The following is a 27,003-nucleotide window of genomic DNA, read 5'->3' on the forward strand; positions in this document are numbered from 1 at the left end:
CTCGTTCAATCGTGGCAGAGTCAGAGAAACGTTGTTGAACTCTGTGCGGAGGTCTGTGAGAGTAGTAGTGTATCTGTCGGTGTGGCAGGTTGACAAATCCAGCCAGTGTTACTTCAGTCCAATCTAAATTGAGACGGCGCCCTATGTTGGAATAGCAGTACAGACTCATTATAGTCACTCCATTCGAGATTTTGTGTTTGGGGGGAGGTCTTTTTTTTATTACAGAATGTTTGTGTTACATTTTCTTTATAACACAAAAAGTCAGCTTTTCATCTGGATTTTTAATAATTGTATTGCTTTATATATAAGTTCACACGTTTTAGTTTAAAATGAACAAAAATAATGAGCCCTAAAACAGAGCAAGAACAGAAAGAAACAGTGAAAGCATGTTACAAAAAAAGCTAAACTTTTAGTTGTATCAGTAACAACCATTTGTCCATCTGATCCTACATGGCAACGAATAAAGTTTGGGTGTAAATCACGCTGGGCAGAAGGTTGTGTGAGGTGAGTCACTGCTTAATAACAAAGCATTAGTTTTGGGTGCATGATTATGTACGTATGTGCTTTTGTGTGTGTGTGTGTGTGTGTGTGTGTGTGTGTGTGTGTGTGTGTGTGTGTGTGTGTGTGTGTGTGTGTGAGTGTTGGACTGGCGAGCAGACGAACATGAGACAGGTCAGTGCACGTCCTGTTAAGAGTGTGTGGCCTGCAGCCTGTTGGCCATGCCTCTGTAACCAAGATAATTAGAGACCAACCCCCTGCTAGGAGTCATAAACAGCCCAAAACAACATTACCAACCATATGATATTCACACTTAAACACACACACACGCACACACACGCACACACACACACACACACACACACACACACACCCACACACACACACACACACACACACACACACACACACACACTCACACGTTTTTACTTAGCCATCTAAAACACATTTAGGACAAATTTCATATGCGTCATGTTTAATTTCCAAATATGGCCGTGGTTTTCAATTGCCAGCTACACACTGGCAGACCTTTGTGGGTCATCAAACCATGATGATGCCTCTGCTATTCTCATGGACTGTACGGTCTATGACTGTTCTAAATGAACTATTTGGATTTTCTGAACCAGGTCAAAGGGACCAAAGAGAAGGAAGTAAATAGTGTTTTTTTTTTGTAGATTAAAAACTGTAAAGTAAAGAAAAGTCACTCTAACCTCATAAAATATTATTGATTATAGTTATACAGTGGGGATGCCAGGTTAATTAATGAAATGCTTTCTATTGAACTAATTTGTGTAGGAATGTTATCTGGGTATAGTAGCTTTCCTTTTGATACTATACCTGCAGCCTGTTGATTTTGTGCAGTGTGATCCTCTCCGCATGGTTCCTAAAACAGACATTTGGTATATTACGTTTTTCAAAAATATATAAAGTAAGTCTATACCCACTGTAGTGGTGGAATTCAGAGCTTGGTCCCCTGGACTTCAGCTCTTCCATCTGGAATGTGTTCATGTAAATACTGTATCTGAACCCTTCGACCTTAAAGGAACATGCCGACTTATTGGGACTTTAGCTTATTCACCATAACCCCCAGAGTTAGACAAGTCGATACATACCCTTCTCATCTCCGTGCATGCTGTAAGGCTGTCTAACGGCTCCAGCGGCATCAGGCCAGCACAGAAAATGCAGGTGAATGGTTCCAGTAATCCTACTGCTCCGAATAAGTGACAAAATAACGCCAACATGTACCTATTTACATGTTGTGATTTGTAGAGTCACAGCGTGTACAAAAAACAACATAACATGAGACACAGCCATCTTCTAACCCTAAACAAACATATGTGAATATAGTACTTGGGTGGAGTGATATGCTCGCAGCAAGCCTGTCTGAGAATATAGTTCCTGGTTTGTTTACGGTCAGAAGATGTTACATTGTTTTTTGTACACGCTGTGACTCTACAAATCACAACATGTAAATAGGAACATGTTGGCGTTATTTTGTCCCTTTTGTCACAATTCGGAGCAGTAGGATTACTGGAACCATTCACCTGCATGTTCTGTGCTATGCTAAGCTACCCGTGGAGCCAGACAGCGTTACAGCACGCACGGAGATGAGAAGGGTATGTATGGACTTATCTAATGCTTGGGGTTACGGTGAATAAGCTAAAGTCCCAATAAGTCGCCGTGTTCCTTTAAAACCTAACCTCAATTAGTAAAAACATTTTTGGCATGTGTTTAAAGCAGTTGTATGTTTTTTTTTTTTTTTTTTTTTTTCACAAAACATACACACATACATAAAAAACACTCTTATTTACCCTGGAAAGACAAGTCCAGGGTGCTCAGGAAGTTCAGTCAGATGTTTGAAGGTGCTCTTTGGGGTCGGGAATTCAATTACAGTTTTTTTCGATTGCTAAACGACAGTGGGCACAACTGGAGTCACATGTGCAAAACTCTAACTACAGTCTGCACAGCAGCAGTTCATGTGGACCAAACTCTAGTTCATTTTTCATTGCTTGAACACAGTTTTCAAAACTCTACACACTTATCCCATGACTTTAACCACAACGTGCACAACACTGTAGATTTACAGCACTTTGTTCAAATGCTAACACACTGCTGTCAAAACTGTAAACCACACATTCAAAACAGAATGGATTTCGGTCTGGTGCCTATCAAACACTGCTGATTGCAATTTTAGCTGAAAGCCTAAGCAGGTGTCTTGTTTTAGACTAGTTAGTGAACATATATGGTATTTATACAGAGAAAGCTCAGAAAGTCTTTTTTTGTATACAAACACCAAATAAGAATGAAACAATTCTACACTGTACTGTTTGAGAGAAACAGGTAAAAGAGCAAAGATACCAATATGTCCAGGTAAGATGTCTGAGGTTATGTACGCAGCTATAAAAAAAAGTGAAAAACACTATATCTTTACAATAGTAAAACTGTGTTCTTACTGTTTTTCAGAAAGTAATGGAGGTGAAAGCAATAGAAACACCACATTACAGTAATTTGTATTTAGAGATAATGCATACATCCAATGTGATGAACTTGCCACATGATGCTGGAGAGAGGCAGGATTAGTCACACTATTCGTTGGTACTGTTATGTACCTTTAGTTTTTTTCCCCCAGTAATTCCATAAATTACTAGAGACAAAATACTTTATTGAAGAAAACTGCTGATTTTCATTCCTTCTTGTTTACCTTATGTAAAAATTGGTATGCTATACAATCTATATTTTTTCCTTAAATAAACTGTTGAGTAGTGTCAAGTCACTCAAATTGTTCAAACTGTAAAGATGAGAAAGTTTGTAATTTCTGTATTGGTGTTTGATGCTAGTGTTTTTACTCTCAGTGTGTTCTGAGTGACAGTGTGTGTTATCTCAGTGAGGCCTGTGCATAGTGTTTGAGACGTGTGTTAAGAGTTGTGTTGCTTTGAATGAGTTTTGCAGGTGATGTGAACTGTTTAGCTCAGGTGACTGTAGGTAGTGCAGACTGTAGTTTGAGTTTTGCACATGTGACTCCAGTTGTGCCCACTGTCGTTTAGCAATCGAAAAAAACTGTAAGTGTAGATAAAAAGGAAAATCCAAGGCATTCTTCTTCAAAATTGTTTAAAAAGCCTTTATTTTACGGGCTATTTCATAAGAGAAAATTTAAAAGACATAGGGAGAAGCAACCCACGCGTAGTGGCGCAGACAGCCTTCTTCAGGGTGTGCTTCCCAGACAAACAATTCCCCCTTTTGTGTAGGCTGATTGGAAACACTGACACTGGGAGTTCCCACATGAAACATGCCAAAACTATCCACTAGGTGGCTGGCTGTAAATGTTCACATACAAAAGAACAAAAAAACAAAAACCAGTTCACTAGGTGGCTATACATCGTAAATATCCGCATACGGAGAGAGTCCACTAAGTGGCTACATTGCAAGTTACAGTTTTTTCCGATTGTTTGACGACAGTGGGCACAACTGGAGTCACATGTGCAAAACTCAAACTACAGTCTGCACTACCAACAGTCACCTGAGCTAAACAGTTCACATCACCTGCAAAACTCATTCAAAGCAACACAACTCTTAACGCACGTCTCAAAACAGGCTCAGTGCAGCCAAACACTATGCACAAGCCTCACTGAGATAACACACACTGTCACTCAGAACACACTGAGGGTAAAAACACTAGCATCAAACACCAATACAGAAATGACAAACTTTTTCATCTTTACAGTTTGAACAATTTGAGTGACTTGACACTACTCAATAGTTTATTTAAGGAAAAAATATAGATTGTATAGCATACCAATTTTTACATAAGGTAAACAAGAAGGAATGAAAATCAGCAGTTTTCTTCAATAAAGTATTTTGTACAAAGGTACATACGTAACAGTACCAAAGAATAGTGTGACTAATCCTGCCTCTCTCCAGCATCATGTGGCAAGTTTTCTTCATCACATTGGATGTCTGCATCATCTCTAAATACAAATGAATGTGGTGTTTCTATTGCTTTCACCTCCATTACTTTCTGAAAAACAGTAAGAACGCAGTGTTACTATTGTAAAGATATAGTGTTTTTCACTTTTTTTTTATAGCTGTGTACATAACCTCAGACATCTTACCTGGACATATTGGTATCTTTGCTCTTTTACCTGTTTCTCTCAAACGGTACAGTATATAATTGTTTCATTCTTATTTGGTCTTTGTATACAAAAAAGGCTTTCTGAGCTTTCTCTGTATAAATACCGTATATCTTCACTAACTAGTCTAAAACAAGACACCTGCTTAGGCTTTCAGCTAAAATTCCAATCAGCAGTGTTTGATAGGCACCAGACTGAAATCTATTCTGTTTTGAATGTGTGGTTAACAGTTTTGACAGCAGTGTGTTAGCATTTGAACAAAGTGCTGTAAATCTACAGTGTTGTGCACGTTGTGGTTAAAGTCATGGGATAAGTGTGTAGAGTTTTGAAAACTGTGTTCAAGCAATGAAAAACGAACTAGAGTTTGGTCCACATGAACTGCTGCTGTGCAGACTGTAGTTAGCGTTTTGCACGTGTGACTCCAGTTGTGCCCACTGTTGTTTAGCAATCGAAAAAAACTGTAAGCCCAAACAAATATACACAGAGAAAATGATCACAAGAAAGGACTGAAATCTACCTTCAACCAAGGGTACACTGTGGCCTGTAAATCATATAAAATGTTTTTCTCTGTAATTTTAATCGGTCACCACCCCAAATGTTCTTTTTGATCGTTTCTAAACCCTCAACCATTAGGCCTTCTGGATTACTGATTACTGTGGATTACTGCCAGTAAAATAAAGGCTTTTTAAACAATTTTGAAAAAGAGTGCCTTGGATTTTCCTTTTTTTCTACTCTTATTTACCAATTTACTGTAATTTGTCATAAGGCAAATGTGTAAGGCAAATGCAAGAGTACAACTGATTTCTTCATCATATGTCAAATAGAAGCCTAAAATTGTATTATTGTCATAATGAAGATGTCCTTTCGTATACTTGGCCACATCACAAGTGATCACACTGACCAAAGCAAATGGAATCTTGCGGTTGTAACTTGCACTGTTGTCTGACCAACACTGGGCACACTTCTAAGCACACTCACTCCTCTGTGTGAAGCTCCATCCATCACGAGGCCAAGACAGGACAGAAGACCATGGGAAATGAAGCATGGCTAATTCTATTAGCGCAGGGACACAAACAATCTGTGGGGAATCAAAGGAGATGGAAACATAATCCCAGTGGACCCACTTCCTGCTGCATGAGCTGGAGCAGTTCACTGTGATAAGGCAAAACGTTAAATTCCTGCACACTAGCTTTCCAAACGCACACTCTCTGGCTATATGGTTTCATATACTTAAGTTCAACTTCTCCATATACTATCTGTCACATTGGCATCTATCTCGCCCTCAATCATTCTTTTCCTTTCTTTCTTTCTTTCTTTCTTTCTTTCTTTCTTTCTTTCTTTCTTTCTTTCTTTCTTCTTTCTTTCTTTCTTTCTCTGCCTCGGACTGTGAGGAAAGGCCGGGCACAAAGCTCTCTTGCTGAGGGACCCTTATGGGACAAAGCTGGCTTTCTGGGCTTTCTGCATATATGCATGTCATGCAGACAATGAGGCTTTTATTAGAGTAGCCAGCATCTCGGCAAGGAAGGGATGAGGGATGAAGTTCGGGAAACATGTGACTGACACTGGGCACTACTGTGTGTGTGTGTGTGTGTGTGTGTGTGTGTGTGTGTGTGTGTGTGTGTGTGTGTGTGTGTGTGTGTGTGTGTGTGTGTGTGTGTGTGTGTGTGTGTGTGTTGTGTGTGTGTGTGTGTGTGTGTGTGTGTGTGTGTGTGTGTGTGCTCTTCCCACCTCATGCCTGTGCATGCATGTGTGTCACAGAGGTGTGAAGTGGATGCTCTTACCCTTACTTCTTCAGTTAACTAATCAATCTCTGCCCATCCGAAGCTTATCCTCAGAGACAGTTGTCTTATGCCATATGGTGTCACACAGTAAATATATGGAAAACATAGGAGCAGTCAAAAACATCTGCCGTCTGTCATCATACATCTGCATATAGAACAGGCAAAACAACATGCTGTGGCCTGTAGCTGCAATCAAAAAAATGCTTTAAGCAAGCCCTCAGACAGTGTATCTCTATGCACTTGACTAACCTTACAATACTGAAATCAGGACTAGAATGAGTGAGTGTGTGTGTGTGTGTGTGTGTGTGTGTGTGTGTGTGTGTGTGTGTGTGTGTGTGTGTGTGTGTGTGTGTGTGTGTGTGTGTGTGTGTGTGTGTGTGTGTGTGTGTGTGTGTGTGTGTGTGTGTGTGTAGAGAGAGAGGCCGCTCACTTGCATTCTAATGACTCCATGTGCCTAATCATACAAACAAGTACAGATGCACATATGTGTGTGTGCATGCACAGCCATTCACACAGACACACACAGACACACACCACTGAGTGCCACTGTTTCTGTTCTCATGATGGAAAAATAGGGGGAAACGAGGAGAGAGAGAGAGAGAGAGAGAGAGAGAGTGTGTGTGTGTGTGTGTGTGTGTGTGTGTGTGTGTGTGTGTGTGTGTGTGTGTGTGTGTGTGTGTGTGTGTGTGTGTGTGAGAGGTTGCCATATATCATGCATCACGTCAGTGTGATGTATGATAAAGACTTGAGATGTAGGCTTCTACTCGCAGCTTTAAGGTTGTTTATGTTTGGATGGGCTATATCTCTACCACTGAACCATGCAGCCGGTGCCAGGTTTTTCATGTTTAGTGTTGTTCTCACAGTTTATCTTTGCCACTTACATCATAGAGTGTAAAATTGTAATACTGTGTTAAAACATTGATGGAACTTGCATGGAATAAAAAATGGATTTGTCTTTTTCTCTATATATGTCTTGAGTCAGGTTTCAAGGACAGATGGATGGGAATTCTGTACGTCATTCTGCACCTCGAATACACATGTAAACATTCATCTGTGATCTCTCTCTCCCTCTCCCTCTTTTTTCTCACTCTCTCCTCTCTCTCCCTTCACTCAGGGAAGCTGGAGTTGTTGTTCTGAGTGGTAACCATGTGCTAAGGGGGGTGAATGGCTAAGTTTTCTTTTTATCCAATAAAAATGTCTCCTTGCCAGATCGATTGTTGTTGCTAGGAGACTGAAGCATCCTTTGGCAAGGGGCTACAGCTCTCCACGTCTGTTGTTTCTCTCTCTCTCTCTCTCTCTCTCTCTCTCTCACATGCACGCGCGCTCACACTCTCTCTCTCACACACACACACACACACACACACACACACACACACACACACACACACACACACACACACACACAAAGATCCACGGAGCTGGCGCGCAGAGCAGTGGCGTCCATCCTCCCCCCTCAGTGCGACTCCTCCGAGGGATCAGGAGTAGACTAAGTCAAACTTCCAGCGGCTGAAGATTTGTGCGCAACCTTTAAAGGATCTAAGTCGTCAAGGTAGGTCAAATACAACATATTCCTTTCTGGCAGGCAACTGTGTTGCAGTGTTAGATTTCGTATTAGGCGACAGAGTGCAGAGAAAAATTGTCAGTCCGGGACCGTTCGAGCGCGCGTCAGCCAATCTTACGGTGTGGAACAATTTGCTTTGAACTTTGCGCAGGATTTAAACACCCAGCTATACTGCATAAATGTGGTTCCTATGTATTTATTCTAAGCAGGTGCACAGATCACGGGTGTGACAAAGAAAAAAAAGCCTTAGCTGCTATAATCTCTGCAGCAGATGCATGATAAAGATACAGAAGGTGAAACAAAGAGTAGCCTATCTGCAGCTGCGTATTTAACGCTGCGTGGAGAAGTTATTTGGGTTCAGGCAGACCGCAACAAGGCATGTCCCGCGGCTTTAAGCTTTCTGGCGAAATATGGACGGGTAGTGCGTCTCTGGAAACAGGCATACAGGTGGATCTGTTAAACGTATGTGGTCACTGTTTGTCAGTGGAACGACTTTCACTTTGCTTCTCAACATCCACTCCACACCTTCCGCCAGAGGAGAGGCGCGTGGACCTGTACTAAAGGTGCAGAAGGACCAAAATGTCTATATTCACATCACATGTACACAGACTTTAGACAAATGCTGCTATTGACGCACCAGCAGTTTCATTTCATTTTTCACCGACAGTCGAGCTTTAAGGTGCAATAGAACTTCTCACCTCACCAAAATGGTTTTAGCTTACATTCAAACTGCAAATAACAACGTTTGAATTCTAAAGACCAGCAATAAATCAAGGCCTGTGGGCTGTACTCCTGCAGAGCAGGTGTCTCCATAACACTCAACAGAGAGCTAAGAATGACCTTACGTGTCCTAAAAATAAACAAACATTTAGTTATGCTTTAGTGCCATGGTATATTTGTCTTTGGTGATCACATTGGCATTAATTGTATAGGCTACACACTTCAGATGTTGTTCAGACACTATATTTCCTACCAAACACCACCCATGATGAAATATATTCATTGATGTGCTGATCAGCCAGTAATTAACTGGCTTGGCTTGCACCTTGATTCTCTTTTCCTCAATCAAAAGGTACAACTTTTCTGAAATGGCATGCAGCCGACAAAGAGAACATCATGCTCCTGTTTTATCAGAGTGAAATGTTTGGATTGAAATCTATTACTAAAATTATATGTCAAAAGATTTTATGAAATCATGGTGCACTTTCCTTCTGTGGTAATTACTTATTATGTCTATAACTGTATTGTAATTGTAATATCAACAATGGATAATAAGAGGATTTTAAAATAACTCTTAGTCTTTGCATGCTCTATTAGAGAGGAGTGAAAGAACAAACATTTACTCAGAGGAGGGGTGGGCAGTGCCTGTACCGCCAGCTATCTTAGAGGCTTCGTCCCATAGCAGATATACAAATAATGATAATAATAATGCATTTGTTGTGTGGTAGTACATAATAAAAACATTTAGTGATTGCTGAATTTAGATGATTTTTTCTTTTATTTATGGGTGGGGTCAGCTCATTTATATTTAATATATTCTAGAATTTTGAAATTTTTGTATATTATGTTGGTTTGCCCCTGACTTTTTGCTTTACTGATACATTGCAATGTGTTTGTGTGTATATGCAGATTTCATGTGTTTGTGCCAAAGTGTGTGCACCTGTTGCGTAATTACGTGTAATTTCATTCATTTGTTTATTCCCACTTTTACAGTTTGAACATTGGTGAGTTTTTGTGCCTTTGTGTGCATTGGAGGGTCAAACATGGTGTAGGAGGGGGTCGCAAGTGTGGGTGTGCATTTGGTGGCCTTGTTAAACCTTAAAGACATGCTTACATGCTTCTTTATAAATGTGTTTGTGTGTGCATGTGTGTTAGGAGAATGTGCATCTATGTGCGAGTCAGTGGACAAAGTGAATAGATGGTCTTGAATTTCAGCAATTTTGTGTGTATGTGTTAGTGCATATTTTTTGCGTGTACATGCGTGTGTGTGTGTGTGTGTGTGTGTGTGTTTGTTTGTGTGTGTACTGTATGTCTGTACAAGTGGCCTTGTAGCTTCCACACAGCACCACTCACTGGACTGCATGCAGTACAGAACGTCATCGTTAGCAGTGTACTAGCTCAGTGGATAGGAAAAAGAAGCCCCTGCAACAGCGATGTCCTCTAGTTTTATTGGATATGTGAATTGGCAGACGACTTACATGTCAATGTTAGCGCGTGATGTGACATATAATTTAAAAGCATAAGCAGTGCTGATTGTACAAAATCGTGGGTTGATGGTTTTCCTGATAGTTTCCTGTGATTGATTTTTATCTGTTTAGTAATGTGTTTCATAAATACAGAATCTGATTACCTGTTTCAACGTCACACATTAAGCTAAGTTTAATGATGTCTTATTGACTGCCCACTTCCCAAATTAAAATCCTGAGCATAGAGTCAAAGTTAAAGAAGGAAAAAATACAATCAGTTATGGGGTAATGCCGTAAAAAAAAAGTATGTAAAAGCCACACATTTCTGTGCAAGGCAGCTCTTTGGACACAGACATTAACATAACACTTTGAGTATCAAATACTTTGCCCCTATAAGCCTGAAAAGTAAAATATGAGCGTCTGAAAAATACAGTAAGTCCTGAGCATATGGATAGACGGCAAAACATTGTTGCAAGAGTGCTTTCTATGGACATTTTGTCACTATTGGAATTCATTCTAAGCATCCAATTCCAGCTGACCACAGCCACCATGCTGCCTGAAGGACAAATCATTTTACTTTTCAAGCTTACGGAAGGAGGTTGATATGTCAAAATAAATATTGGGTGGCGTAATTACAGTAATTGTAGTCAGTGGTGTGAGAAGAGCCCAACAACATTTTTGCACTTCTCAGATGTGGCTACTGGTAGTGCTTTAGTTCACACATCTTGATCTGGGATATGTTACGACTAGAGTATAGAGGTCTGGATCGGCTGAAATTTTGGGTCATATATTATACCCAAACATCTCAGAGCATACTGTACCGCTTGTACAGAAGATCTGGCAAGAAGGGTGCATGGTCAATGAAGGACTGAAGTATCATCCGGATTAAACAATGTAATGGATCAAACGAGATCTGTAAGGACCAACTTAATGACATACAGCAACTTTTATCCTAGTTGATGCCAAAGCTGTCTTCTTCTACTACTGATGGCAGAATCACCCATGTGGGTAAAATTGTTTTTTGTTTTTGTTTTTTACAAATTTTAAAGCTTTAGTGCGTAACTTTCTGACATTAATAAACATCCGTTACATTCAAGCCATTGCCAAATGAGTTGCTACAAAGCTAATCAAGACTATCAGCTCCACACAACTCTCTCTGTATTTCTCAGTATGTCTATGTTCAGAAGATTATGTCGTCTGGCAACTTTTGCACGCAGAAACTCGAGTGAAGATAATTACTTCTTCTGAAGAGTCCATCATGTTTTTTTTTATCGTCCGTGTCCTCCTTGGCTACTAGAAACTGCGTGGAGGAGGGGTGGGGGCTGTGCGTGATCACGGAAGGCTTGTATGATGTGGCTGCGCAGACAGTTTTGTTGTCATTACTTAGAATTCCTCATGGGGGAGACAGACACTACGCACTATAGCTGTAAGTTTGTTAGAAATGTGTGCTATCATTTCACTGTATATTTTCTTTTTTTGGTACTTCTTATGTGCTTTTAATTAACACTATACTTACTGAAAGCATGCTACTTTTGAGTAAACTCGTAAGTGCTTGAGTTTGCGTACTACTTTCAATTCAATTCAATTTTATTTATAGTATCAAATCATAACAGAGTTATCTCGAGACACTTTACAGATAGAGTAGGTCTAGACCACACTCTATACACTCTATCACTATAAATTCCAAAACCCCAACAATTCCAGTAATTCCCTCAAGAGCAAGCATAAGCAGTGGCTGTTGCGACAGTGGCGAGGAAAAACTCCCTTTTAGGAAAAAACCTCGGCAGACCCAGACTCTTGACTTTGTATTCTAATTTATTATATATTATATTAAATATATAATATAATATAATATATTTAATCCTGAAAAGTAAAATAACTGGTACAATAAGTCCTGCTGTTTTTGAGGATATTTTAACTCTGCTTAGGTATGTTTAAAGAGTGTGTTAATATTGTTTCTTGTTTGATTGTATTATTTTTTATTTTTTTTTACTTACTTACATACTTTTGCAATATTAATTCCACTCAGTGTTATTATGTAGTACTATGAGATAATATTGAAAAGTCTACTTAGCTTCAAGCCACCACATGGAGAAACTGCCTCTTTCAAATTATTTATTATTATAATATAACAACATGAATTTTTGTTTATAAAATATGTAGTTTGTAGATTATAGACACAATCCCAAAAACAGGTGCAGTCTGTGTTTGCCATCAGCCCAGTCATCACAGTAGTGCCGAGCAGTGCTGTCTGCCACCAGGGGCACCAAAGTCAGAAATCTTTCAATTCTATACATAGCGGCTTTAATCTGTCATTTTGAATATGGTATACAAAATATGTCTAAATATGCTCATGAATATATGAATAGTCATAAGCCCTTAGTAAACAATGAGTTCATGATTAATTGATAATCAGTAATACATGAATAACTTGTATAACTTACCATATTGAAAATCTGTTCAGCATTGGAAATGTTTGGTAAGAACACTTCATATATTTACAAATGTTTAGTGAAACATTTTTTTCACATTAATGATCAACAATTTATCAGTGTTTGTATGAAAACCTTTTAAGCTCTACAGGTGTGTTTCCGAGAACAGCATACAATAGCTTCTTAATGTTGCTGTCCATGGTGCTGAACTGGAAAAAAGTAACATAACTGACACTTTTTTTTTCAAATTCAGTGAATATCTCCTCACGGTCACCTAGCTCTCTATTTTCTGTGTGGGCTGAAAAAAAATCTGTTATAATACGCAGCCCTGGCTGTGTAAATGGAAAACAAACAGAAAGGTGTGCACAAGCCACAAAACACTATTGTTGTTGTATTTGTGTGGCAGTTGAGTTCAAATATCACCAATCTTTGCGCAGAATCTTTTTTAGCTGTTTGCATTAAATACAAATCCTAAATGAAATTAACATCACATTAAACACAATGCTTAAAATAGTCATACTAAAAAATAAAAATGAATGATGAATTGTCCTCTTTCACTTTATTCTTTCTTTTTTCTGGTTTCATGTGTTTATCAACGCTGAAGACCAGGGGACAGAAACATGGGATTTAGTCTCTGTAGAGCCAAGAGGAGTCTAATACACTAAATAAACAGGTAGGTAACTCAAAATCAATGTCTGGTCCACTCACCAACAAGATTGAAGGGCTCACTTGCCACCATGACATAGAATATTTCACACAGGTCTTACAGCATAGTTTTTTTTGTGCATTTTTTCCACAAATTAGCATCTCTGTAAAATTCTATTGAAATGTTTCCCGGACATACTTAATGGGATGTAAGACAGTAACTGAAAAATTACATAAAGGGAGGTATTGTTTTGTAACAGTGACCTAAGTTGCTTGCTGCTTTTGAGGGATTGAAGAAAGACGGGGAAAAGAAGAGTTGAGACAGAAAACATGTTGTTCTTGTTGCTACTGTGACATATTTGTGTGTAAGTTGAAAAAAAGTTCAAGAAAGTTCAGACAGAACAGGATTGAAATATGACCTAAAGTAACATTATTCTGCAAGTATTTCTGCAAAATAGTTTTGGGTTAAGTATTTTTTGCTAAGGCCATATTATATAATATGAACTATTGATATTGTTACATACAGTTGAAATTGCCGGCAAAACCTATACGTTAATTTTATTTGTATATGTGGCCTGATGTGGCATGTAGCTATCATGCAAAAGATCTCCATGATAACCATGGCAGCATGTGCAGATACACTGATCAAGCCATGATGCTGCTGCAAGTGTTAAGAAAATGTTTTTGTTACAGTAATCACAATTCTGAAATATAACTAATGTTTCAGATTAAGATTCACTATAAGAATCAAATGAATACCATAAATTAACTAGGTCCTTTGTTCTGTTCCTGAAGGCTTCCTGAAGTTTTTTTTTTACTACAGTTTCTCCGCTCCACTTATTTGTTACACTGTTATGCTCTGGTGAGGAAACAGCGAAGAATCTGGAAATCACTGCTGCTTCCCACAGCTCACCTCTCATCAGCAACAACAGTCACAACACACACTGAGCCACACACATATACACACACACACACACACACACACACACACACAGCCTTAGCACCGCACTCTGTTCACTGACATCCACCCTTCCCTACTTGCACAGACATTTACACTCACTCTCTCTCTCTCTCTCTCTCTCTCTCTCCTCTCTCTCTCTCTCTCTCTCTCTCTTATACATACACTCAGGGGATGAGGCAGTGAAAGGGCAGTGGGATGTACAGCTGTGATGGTGTGTCTCAGAGAGAGATCAGACTCTTTAATAAATGATGAGGTTGAGGAGGGAAGCAGTGCGTGTGTGTGTGTGTGTGTGTGTGTGTGTGTGTGTGTGTGTGTGTGTGTGTGTGTGTGTGTGTGTGTGTGTGTGTGTGTGTGTGTGTGTGTGTGTGTGTGTGTGTGTGTGTGCGTGAGATAGTTAAAGGTGGCCATGCAGTGGCTACTATGCAAAGCGCCATTCATAAGTGCAGGTCACTCAGGAGCAACACTTCAGAAAACATTTCTGTTAAAATTATAGTGTGCCATTCTATATATTTGATGACTGCTGTTTTAACTGACTCAGTGCAACAGTTGAGATATCTAATTATTCTAAATTTTGTCAGCTCGGCATGATATAATCCAGGTGAAGATGCAAAATTGGGTTAATGTTTGGGATGAGCCATCTGAACAAAAAAACAACAACAATACAATCTATACGCATGTGAGTGCCAGTGATATCTTATTTGGTGGTGGTGGTGGTGTTGATGAAGCTTTTTACTTATGTGAGTGTATGTGTAATATTACACCAAACAAATGAAGGGTTAGGGTGTTCAGTAACAGCTCCCATTGGTATATTTTTGATCCATTGCTTCAGGCCCAAGGCACATCACTAAAAAAGTAAATAATGCACATATCAATATTGTGGATTTATACATCCTTAGGTCAGCATGTCACATGTTAAATTATTTTATCTATTGTGACTTATACTAAATAACTGTTGCACGAGTTAATGAATGAAATTGTTTATTTTTGTGTGATCTATGGAAATGGCCCACCACTCAAGGGATCACATGAAACCACATTAATATCCAATACAAATAAAGCCTTCCGGTTCACATTCAAAAGAAAAACATAATTGCTGCATACCACATATGGCCTTAATCAAAAAAAGAAAAAAAGTAAAACATGTGTTACACATAAACAAAAAAGATATTTAAAAGAAAAAAAAAAGATTCAGTTCCCATGAATTTCCCAAGTAATCTGGCAATGCAGAGCTTTCGGTCACACAGTGTCTTCCAGCAATTTGAATAACCTCTCCTTCAGGTTATGATTACATTACAGGCACAATAACCTTGTCAATCGTTCTCCCCTATTGCATCAGGTATAGTAACTATTCACTCCTAACGCGCTGTTCGACCCTCTCAATCCGACCACACAGCTTTTCCTTGCTCACTGCTGTGTGGGCATTTGCCACACACCTGGAAATTACATGTCAGCTGTGAATGTCACAGTGAAATAATCAATAAGAATATAGTGTATACTACAGTGTATACAGCATTCTTCAAAATATTTTTATTTCTAGTGTGGACTTTTTATTATATATTTTATTATCTCTTACATTTAGATCTTGGGATTTAGCATGACAAAAAATGATAAGTCATTACCAAATTATCAATTTACGGTAAATGCACACACACTACAAGCATTAATATAATATGAAATACTGTTGCTAATTTCCCACAAGTTTAGGTTTCTGCAAAGCATAAACAAAGGAATGAAACTAAAGAAGTTTGTTAAACATAAGTTCTGTTAGGTTTCATAATTTAGCACTGACAGACATTTATCTATATATACACAAAAAGAAGGAGCCCACAGATGTTTGTGCTCCAACTTTGAACAACAGAGACATTGAACTATATACATTGCATAAAGCTCTTCACTACAAACTAATGATTCATGATTCATTTTGTTTTTGAGGTACACTTACACAAGTCAGTAGAAAATGAATGACAACTTTGATACGATGTTCAAAAAATTAGCTGTTTTCTTTTTTAACATACTGCCTTGAGTCATAAACATTTTGCAAACTTAACAAGTATGTATTTCCTATTCCAAATAACACTGTTTTGTCTCTTTGACAGATGAAATACTAGGGTCCGTGTTATACTACAATAGGTTGATCTGCAGTGGGAACAAGTCTCCCAATTATGATGAGAACAAATCATCACTAATGTGGAAGAGCAAATCAAAAAGTTAGTACATCACTTACATTCTGATCATTAGTGAGGAATGACTGCAGTAATTGGTTTTTACACATCACCACCTAACTTGAATCAACCATCATTATTTTCACTTAAGAGTCTTGTGTCTCTGTCCAAACCAATTATATTTATTTTTCGAAGTGTCTGAGATATACTGTGGTCAATACTCTCTATTATTCTTAACCTGTCCATTGTAATTCTCTGTACATCTAATGCATCGACCGCAGTGACGACAGACTGGTGGGGTGTGAACATGAATTAAGTAGGATGCAGCAGCACCTGTGACATGAAGAGGTTGAGTGATGCTCCATGATGACTCCCAGGGTCATTACATGACAGTTAAGTTGATAGATGTCATCCACAGAGAGGTAATTCTCCTTCTGATAGGCCCACTGCGCTCTACAGTGATGGAATGCGGATCTGATGAATGCTTGCACACATTTTCCATCCTGGTCTGTTTTTAGGCTGAGCACCCATTTTTAATCAGGCCATGTCGGATGAGCTGTGGACCACCAAAACTCAGGGAAAACACACTATTGAGACAATGAAGACAACTGACTGAAACTCAATGGTAAAGCCACAACAGATAGATGTAGGGCTGCATATAATAATTATTTTTTTACAGTATAATACTGTATCTTGATATCTAAATTATTTTAAAATGTTGGTTTATAAAATGACAGAAAAAAAACATTTAAAAAAATCCCAGTTTTCAAATTGCTTGTTTTGTGCAACCAACAGTCCAAAATCCATACATGTTCAATTTAAAATGATAAAAACAGAGACCAGCAGTTGTTTGCTTGATATAAACTTAAATGAATAATGAAAACAAAATTGAATCAGAAGAATTGATAAATTCTCTGTTAATTACAGCAGTTAATTAATAGTTCTGATGTTCCAAAACCATTTTTGGAGGTCTCACTGTGTGTAAAAGAAGTCCACAATGCGGAGCACTCCCACTGCAGACTTTGTGTGGTGCTCAAAGGTTAAAAGCTCTTTTAGTGGAGAATCCCTTTGGAGTACTCACTACACATAAGAGCACAGTTAGTCTGTGTGCCCCTGAAGCACACTACTTCTTGTATGGGTTAATCCAATTTTCATCGTAAATGTACTTCTTTATCTATTACAGCATGTGGATTGCATGCTACAAAACCTGGAGCTGCAGTTCTTTTGTAAAGCAAAGATCAATGGTTGTGCGGTTAAATCTTTTCAATTTCAACTGTCTGTAAGGTCCAGGAAATCAATTTCTATGTTTCTAACATGATACGGCATTTACCCTTTGAACCTAATGCAGGTCACGAAATGGACTGCAAAATCAATTCAGGAAAGGTTGGTTGCTATCTGACCGTGGGAAGAGAACATCAATATGATCATTGATTTTGATTGGTAATTGGCAATAAAGGCGGTTTATCCCGAGTTAGCCATTGTCAAACTACACACATATATTTTATTCCAATTTTCTTAAGTCTGTTTTCACTAAATGGGCAGAACCTGTTTTTTTTTTGTATACCATGTGGATTGGTGTGCTTTAAAAGGATTGAGGGATGTGCATCATGTGTCGCTGGATGTTTGGCTGTTGTGTTTTGTGATAATATTCTGTCCTATTTATGGATCATCAGTCTTTCCTGCCTAAAATGCATTTCGTAAATAATTAATGGTCACAGCCCATTGCACCCGTTAGACTGTCAGAAGACTGGGACACCATGCCTACACACACGCAAGTAATTGTTATGTGAGGGTCAAAATAAAATAAGTAGAAGGACTACACATGCTTTCTCCCACAATTCATGTGCCTTCAATTCACATTCCCTCAGCACTTAAGAGTTGCACTGTACTTATTTGGTATTAGAGAGGGAGATATAGAGAAAGGAAGAGAAAGAGATGGAAAGAGAGTGAAAGACAAAGTAATTGGAAGAATGAACTGATAAACCTCTGATAGTGTGCTGGTCTAATAAGGGGTCTGTTGTTCTGCAATAACAAAGCTTCTGATACCCCACCCCCCACCTCTCTTTCTCAAAAATTAACAAAAACAAATGAAAGAAAAAACTCACACACATGCACATAAAGTGTCTTAACATACTGTGAGATTCACGCCATTGGCGTAGCTGTAGGTTCTGTTAGGTGCAGATAAACAAGCACACACACACATGAACACACACACACCCGCACAGAGGAGGAAAGAAGGAAAGAAAACAGAAAACACACACGGAGGGTTGGGTTGTGGGGCTATCTCTCCTCTCAGAGTACTGCGGTCCATCGACCCTGCATGACTGCTCTCAGCTGGATACGTGTCATCCACAGCAGCCCTGCCTGTTAGAGGGAGAGCGAGGGCTGGGGAGGGTGTAGGGGAGGTGGAAATAAATGGAGAGAGTGGAGTGGAGAACCAGCAAGAAGAGGGTGGGAGAGGAAGAGAGGAGGAAAGGATGCAGGGGTGATGCCATGGAGGAAAGGGGATGAAACAGTGCATATGCAACCTACTCACTGACTTTAGATTTGAACAAGGTCAGAGGTGAAATGGGGTTGTCTGTCAGATGTTACTCTGCATCATAGCTCCCAGGGAGAAGGGTCAGTAGTCAGCCTCCTACTTTATCTGATTCTATCTCGTCCTCTTTCGTTGACAGTCAGGTTGTTTTCTGGCTGTTTACTCACCTCATGTGTGTCCCCCATCTCTCTGTAATAGGTGTCTGTGGTGATGTTGCCATGCTGCCATTTGCTCTTATCCTTTATTCAGGTAAGACATTTAATGTGTATATGAAGAATGTACATATGCATGTAAATAGGTTCTTCATTACTACATTTACTGGGAAGGAATAGCTTTTGGGGAAATATGCTTATTTGCTTTCATGCCTAGAGTTAGAAAAGATCAATGCCACTATCATATCTGTGCATTTAATGTAAGGCTACCGCCAGCAGCTGGTTAGCTTAGCTTAGCATAAAGACGGGAAACAAGTGGAAACAGCTAGCCCGGCCAAAGGTAATTAAAGCCGTCTATACATTGGCCACACTGCAGCAGGGCGGGACATACAGTATCGTGATATAAGTTGACCATACCGGGTAGTACAAATAACGAGCTGTTCACCACTATGGTGTAACATTCTCCAGTTGTCTTCAAGGTAGGAAGCTCTGATATTTGAGGTTTGAGTGTTGGCCGCAAACAAAAACATTTAAATGCAAGAGCTTTTCCAATTTCACATTATCATTTTACAGTGTCCATGGTTGTCTCATGTATGTCTTCTGGGTTTAATTTCTAGAATGTACAGCTTGTGAATGGGATGCTGTTTTAAGCCAAACCTTCACCTCTTCAACCCAAAATCAAAAATAAGTATTTTTCCCTCTTACCTGTAGTGCTATTTATCAATCTAGATTGTTGTGGGGTGTGGTGCCTAGTGTTGGATATACAGTATCGGCAGTAGAGAGGTCTGTCTTCTCTCCAATATAATGGAACTAGATGGCACTCGGCTTGAAAAACTCAACAGCAATGTCCCTTTCCAGAAACCTTGACCCAGTTTCTCAAGATAATCCACGGACCTGGTGAGTAGCTTCATGTAGGAACTAATTTCTTTCGACCAAACTCGCCAACCGTATCACCGCATAGAAGGAAGCATGCTCATGGACAAGAAGCTCATACTTGTGACAGCGCTAGATGTAAACATTAATGCCATCCTCCTCGGCTGAGCTGTATCGTGCACCTTTCTTTTTGCTTTTTTTTGTGATGCGGTTGGTAAGTATAGTCCGTTAGAAAGAAAATAGTTCCTACATGAAACTGCCTACAACCAGGTCTGTGGATTATATTGAAAAACTGGGTCAATAGGAAAAATATGTAGTTTTGATTTTGGTGTAAACTGTCCCTTGAAGACTGAATTTCCAGACAACAATATTTCCTGACAATACAAAAAACATACGTTCACTCAATAAACATTATCTGTAACCAGTGGCAAAATAAATGCATTCATGAATCTGATGTAAGCTGCTTTCATAAAACAGACAGTATACTTGCTTTCTAATAAAGGGGCTCAAGAATGCAAAAATACTATGATCCTTAAAATGCCTGCAGTATAGTCTATCCTGTACTTTCGCCTGCTTGGCTTGGCAATATTTTTGATAATAAAGGATGAAGGGATAAGATGTGAAACATTTTCTGTTTCAAAGTGTGTGCTTTGCTTGCACAGTTGCTCTTGAGACAGGAAGCTGGGTTTGGGCACTTTCCAAGAGGTTATAATGAAGCAAACATTGAATTTCACTGGACACCATAACAGCAGTGTAAAATGCTGGGAGATATTATTTGGCACATTTCTGTGAAATTGACTTCAAGAGCTGCCAATTACATTAAAGCATACTGTCATAGTAAGGCATTAAGTGAAACTGTTGTTAGAGTCTCAGCTCCATAGATATACAATTATATATGCCACAACACACACACATCAATGTGTATGCACTTGTACACAAATGCACACATACTCAAAACAAACACACACATCTGCAGCCTTGTCCTCAAAACTGAGCTCATTACAAAGTTCCCCTTTGTGTTAGTTTAAAAAGTGGCCTCTAATAATGATGTAAGTTTGTTTGTAGAGTTTATTTCCAGGAACAGCAATTTCAGTGGAATACTGGAAATTATTCATTTTTTCTCAACGCACAAACACACATACAGTGCAGAATGGATATAAATCTTTTAAAGACACCATCAATTTCCTTTCCAAAAACAACAGGCATTAAGTTGAATTATATATTTATCAAATACATGTCAGATAGTGTCCTGTGGGATATTGACAGGAAACAACTTTTTGAAGCAAATCTATCGTGATTTTAAAAGATAATTTAAATACAAATTTTCACTTGTGGTTCAAATGGTGTAGAAGCACTCCAATCCCTTCTGATATAATAATTTTAACATACATTCATCATATATCCTGATTCGGTGTCTCTTTGTTGGTTGATAGAGAAGGGACCTAAGACATAGAAATAGTCTGCTTTTAGGTCAACCCCTCAGAGAAGCAGAGGTGTGTAAGTGTGTGCATGTGTGTGAGTGTGCATGTGTGGGTGGGTGTTTGTCTGGGCTTGTGTGTTTGTCTGTACGTGTGTCATATTACACAGCAGAGTGGTAAAGGTATGGCAGCTGCCTGCAGAAAAATCTGAGCTGCCTGCATCTAAGAGAAGCTTTTATCCTCCTACCTGCCCCCCAAAGAGGGGAAGCATAAACTCTCTCTCTCTCTCTCTCTCTCTCTCTCTCTTTCTTTTACACACTTACACACACACACGCACACACACACACACACACACACACACACAAAACCCAAGGTTTAGGTCGGAGATGCAAGCAATCAACAGAAATTTCACTACATGCTTGCTCCTTGGTCTAGATTGATTTTCATAGTCAACACATCAACCTCCAGCTTCTGACTTATCTCTCCTGAGGACTGGGGAGACTGCAAGGAAGGCATGAGAGACAGAGTAAAGAAGAAAAATGTTCCTACTCAGGGCTTTACTGACTTTGCATTAGCTAAATAGTTTCAAAGATATAAACACACAGAGAGAGAGAGAGAGAGAGAGAGAGAGAGAGAGAGAAAGACTAGAGTAAGAACAGGTTATTTATTGTATCTTACAGCTGGATCTTGAAATCCTTGGACATCTAGTGCATTTGCATAAAGTTGTAGAACTTGCAAGAAAAGAAAGGTCAAAATTAATGCAGCAGGGGCTGGGATATGCTGACTTTAATACCCCATTTCAACCTGGTATTACATGTAACGTGCAATACAGTACAGGCCAAAAGTTTGGACACACCTTCTCATTCAATGCGTTTCCTTTTTATTTTCATGACTATTTACATTGTAGATTCTCACTGAAGGCATCAAAACTATGAATGAACACATATGGAATTATGTACTTAACAAAAAAGTGTGAAATAACTGAAAACATGTCTTATATTTTAGATTCTTCTAAGTAGCCACCCTTTGCTTTTTTATTAATAAGGGAACAAATTCCACTAATTAACCCTGACAAAGCACACCTGTGAAGTGAAAACCATTTCAGGTGACTACCTCATGAAGCTCATTGAGAGAACACCAAGGGTTTGCAGAGTTATCAAAAAAGCAAAGAGTGGCTACTTTGAAGAAACTAGAATATAAGACAAGTTTTCAGTTATTTCACACTTTTTTGTTAAGTACATAATTCCATATGTGTTCATTCATAGTTTTGATGCCTTCAGTGAGAATCTACAATGTAAATAGTCATGAAAATAAAGAAACACATTGAATGAGAAGGTGTGTCCAAACTTTTGGCCTGTACTGTATATTGTGATATCGTATATGAATAAGGAAAAAAGCAAGGTGTATAATGCATGCAGAACACATTACAATCAGAATACAATCAGATCAGCCAGACCACATCTGGAGGTGGTGTTCACATTGTAACTGGATCCCTTACACGTGAAAATGCAATCAGTATTTTGGCAGAATCTACAGCCTTGCTACTCTGTGAGACTTTACTACGGCACAGTGGAGCTTTGCGCTAAATGCTAATGTTACCATGCTAACACGCTAGTAGGTAGCCTATGTTTACTACCTTAGTTTAGCGTGTTAGCATGCTAACATTTGCTAATGAACACTGAACAGAAGTAGCCTACAGTTGAGTCTGATGTGAAAATCATGTTTTGGTGAATGTGAACAGACATTGAAAACACAGTTAAAGCTTTAATTGAGTTGTGAGCCATGATAGGTAGCATCAGCTGTTGTTCGCCTCATTGTTGTCAGTTAGTTTTTGTTGTGGTATAATGCATTTAGTCCTCACACTGTAATTATGCAGAGGAGAGGGGGAGCAATAAATCTGATATACGCGTTTGCGCACACACACGTACACATACACACACACACACGCACATATACTTAGGGGTATAAACTCATGGACGAGCAGAGAATTGTTGGAACAGAGATCAGATTAGAGAAGCTTTTCTGATCTGTGGCATGAGAAGGCCGGGCTCATGTATCAACTAGCCATCTAAGCTGGCTTATCCTGATACAACCAGAGGCAAACACACACACATACACACAATTTACAAGAAGAAAGTTTACTGGGTGATGTAAGGGAGGGAGGAGGGGTTGGAGAACAGTGGGGTACAATCTCCAAACAATTCTATATCCCTTTTAGTCATGGCCAGGATTTGGCTGTGAAGCGGAAACAACTTTGAGCCCTTGTTAACAGTGTCCCCAAACTTCACTAAAGGTCTACTTTGTTGTTTTTATACTTTATAGTAACACTTACAAAAGTATTTCATCGTGCAGCTTCTGACAGCTTTGTGATTTGTCCTGTGGCGCATGGATTGACTTGAGATATATCTCCTCTCCTCTCCTCTCCTCTCCTCTCCTCTCTCCTCTCCTCCTCCTCTCCTCTCCTCTCCTCTCTCCTCTCCTCTCCTCTCCTCTCCTCTCCAAGCAGGACTGATGTCCAGATGGTGTGCCCCTCCATGTGTGGTCCAGTTCAGCGCTCCCTGACCGTGTCATCGGCCACAAACCAACCCAAGCATCCACGCCCACTGCTTGATTCAACCCCAACGCGAACCACCCTTAACCCCTTACCCCTCACCCTCAGCCCCCCACCTCCCTCTGCCTCACTCTCTGCCAAGCCTCTCCTCACATTTTGACAATCCTAGCCCTGCTTGAGCCCAACATGGTGGCCTGCATTCCTATTCTAATCTTGGTCATGCTGTGTCGGGGCGTCTTGCTCTCTGTCGGAGACCCTCCTCAGTCCCGCCGGGAGATCCGCATCGAGGGAGATCTAGTGCTTGGCGGCCTGTTCCCGGTGCATGAGAAAGGAGCTGGAATGGAGGAGTGTGGGCGTGTGAATGAGGACAGAGGGATCCAGAGGCTGGAGGCCATGCTGTTTGCCATTGACAGAATCAATATGGACGACACTTTGTTGCCTGGGGTCTCTCTCGGTGTCCACATCCTGGACACCTGCTCCAGAGATACCTATGCGCTGGAGCAGGTGGGTTAGTGTGGTCACTGTACATAAACTCTGCATGTTTCTTAGTGGAAAATGATTCCGGATTTAAATACACTTTTCTGTCAAAGAAATACTTTTCTCATCTGCCTGCCATCCACTAAAAACACTTTTCACATGTGTGTAGGGTGTAATAGATATGGTAATCAAAATTACTTAGGCTTTCATTTGCACAAGATGCTATTTACTTTAAAACTGAAATATGATTTTTGCCAACAACCTTGTTTAAGATATATCATTGGTAATTCATCAAATTACAAGAAACCACTTTAAAAGCTAGTTTTGTGTATGTTTACTGGCAATATAGTAACTAATACTATAACTACTATCTTCTGCATTTCTGTCTATGCATATGTCATTGGTGAAAGTACTGAAATCCTCAAAGAAAGTAAGACTATAAGAAATTAGACTAGCACATCACTGAAATAATAGCTCAGTTAGAGCAATTGTTCTCTAAGACAGTCTCATATTTTTGTGTTGAGTTGTGTCTGCATTTACCTGTGAATGCTGATACAACTTTTTAGATACAACACAGTTCAGATAGAGTTTATTTAATGAGATCTGTTCTCTTGTGCTGCCGGGCGACCTGAACTTTTGCTACATTTTATATTTAAAAAGTTGCTTTGCAAAGTAGAGTTGTGGTTTCAGGAGTAAAAAGTGCAATGTTTCCATTTTAAATGGAGTAAAACTATACTGTCTCATTAAAAGGTAATGTTCAGGTAAAGTAAATGTACCTCAAAATTCTATTTCATCCACTATGGTTAAAAGAGCTTGCCTCAAATGATAACAGCAAATCCCTGATAAGAAATAGAGAGTGAAGCTATTTGCGATGAGGGAAATGAGCCGGATATAAAAAATAAAAAAACACTTTCCCTCAGGGATTGTTATCTTCAAAAAACATATATTGTATCTTATTGCTGAGCTATTTAAGGATGATGCATCCAGTGATCTTATACAATGTGCTCTTTGACTGATTGTATACACCCTGGATTCTTGACCTTTTTGGTTTTCCTCAGTGGGTTGCAGGTTAATTGCCTGTTTCTCCACATACTAGCAACTACAGTTTTTTTTTTCAATTGCTAAACGACAGTGGGCACAACTGAAGCCCCATGGGCAAAACTCAAACTACAGTCTTTTCTACCTTTACTACAGTCACCTGAACTAAGCAGTTCACATCACCTGCAAAACTCATTCCAAGCAACGCAACTCTTAACACACGTCTCAAAACAGGTTCAGTCAGAACAATCCTCACTGAGATAACACACACTGTCACTCAGAACACACTGAGAGTAAAAGCACTAGCATCAAACACCAATACAAAAATTACAAACTTTTCATCTTTACAGTTTGAACAATTTGAATGACTTCACACTACTCAATAGTTTCTTTAAAAGAAAAGGTATAGATTTTATAATATACCAATTTTACGTAGGGTAAACAAGAGGACTGAAAAGCAGCAGTTTGCTTCAATATAGTATTTTGTCTCTAGTAATTTATGGAATTACTGGAAGAAAAAAAAACTAAAGGTACATAACAGTAACAGTAACAAAGAATAGTGTGACTAATCCTGCCTCTCTCCAGCATCATTTGGCAAGTTTTCCCCTAATTTGGTGTTTGTATACAAAAAAAAGCTTTCTGAGCTTTCTCTATATAAATACCGTATATGTTCACTTACTAGTATAAAACAAGACACCTGCTTAGGCTTTCAGCTAAAATTGCAATCAGCAGTGTTTGATAGGCACCAGACTGAAATCTATTCCGTTTTGAATGTGTGGTTTACAGTTTTGACAGCAGTGTGTTAGCATTTGAACAAAGTGCTGTAAATCCAGAGTGTTGTGCACATTGTGGTTAAAGCCATGGGATAAGTGTGTAGAGTTTTGAAAACTGTGTTCAAGCAATGAAAAACGAACTAGAGTTTGTTCCACAAGAACTGCTGCTGTGCAGTCTGTAGTTGGAGTTTTGCACGTGTCTCCAGTTGTGCCCGCTGTCGTTCAGCAATCGAAAAAAAAAATAGAAATATTAATTCACAGAAAAGTATCAATCAGTCTTTATTTATGTTGCATATTTTTTTTAGAAAGAACGTAATTTAAAGTGTGTCCCAGGCTGATTAAGAATAAACAGATAATACAAACCATATGGTTCCCCATATGCAGCACAGCATTTGAAATGAAATATCCATGTGGGTGTGTTTCCTAGGCTCTGGAGTTCGTAAGAGCCTCCCTCACCAAGGTGGACGACACAGAGTTCATCTGTCCAGATGGATCTTACGCTCTGCAGGACGACAGCCCACTCGCAATCGCTGGAGTCATAGGTGGATCCTTCAGCAGCGTCTCCATACAGGTAACACACAGCATGCACGTATACAGGAGTATTTCTACAAACATATTTTATCATGTTCTTCTTCCTTGGTGGCTTCTTCTCTCATCTTTTACTCATGACAAAGTGTGCAGAAGCTGACTTCCACTGATATGGCAGTGCAAGTCCATGTGTGTGTCACTGCATGTGTGCGTGCGTGCGTGCGTGCGTGCGTGCATGCATGCGTGTGTGTGTGCGTGTGTGTGTGTGTTTGTTTGTTTGTGTGTGTACTTATTTCTTAGAATC

At 39.3% G+C, this 27,003-nt stretch overlaps 1 protein-coding gene across 11 annotated transcripts in view; it reads left to right on the forward strand.

Annotated features, from left to right (window-relative positions):
- The first annotated feature begins 7,784 nt into the window (after window positions 1-7,784).
- Window positions 7,785-27,003, forward strand: part of grm3 (glutamate receptor, metabotropic 3) — a 42,502-nt gene continuing 23,283 nt past the window's right edge. The window contains exons 1-5 of one of the 11 annotated variants that reach the window (XM_039809375.1): window positions 7,785-7,955; window positions 13,190-13,258; window positions 19,088-19,138; window positions 23,836-24,387; window positions 26,599-26,742. In XM_039809375.1, coding sequence (XP_039665309.1) covers window positions 24,070-24,387; window positions 26,599-26,742 — 462 coding nt within the window. In that variant the 5' untranslated portion in view covers window positions 7,785-7,955; window positions 13,190-13,258; window positions 19,088-19,138; window positions 23,836-24,069. Of the gene's footprint in view, window positions 7,956-9,680; window positions 9,692-13,189; window positions 13,259-16,380; window positions 16,399-19,087; window positions 19,139-23,835; window positions 24,388-26,598; window positions 26,743-27,003 lie in introns of those variants that run through there. The other 10 variants (XM_039809374.1, XM_039809385.1, XM_039809378.1 and 7 more) reach the window with 10 other exon arrangements.

The sequence above is a fragment of the Perca fluviatilis genome, chromosome 8 (assembly GCF_010015445.1).
Source record: "Perca fluviatilis chromosome 8, GENO_Pfluv_1.0, whole genome shotgun sequence".
Classification (NCBI taxonomy): domain Eukaryota; kingdom Metazoa; phylum Chordata; class Actinopteri; order Perciformes; family Percidae; genus Perca; species Perca fluviatilis.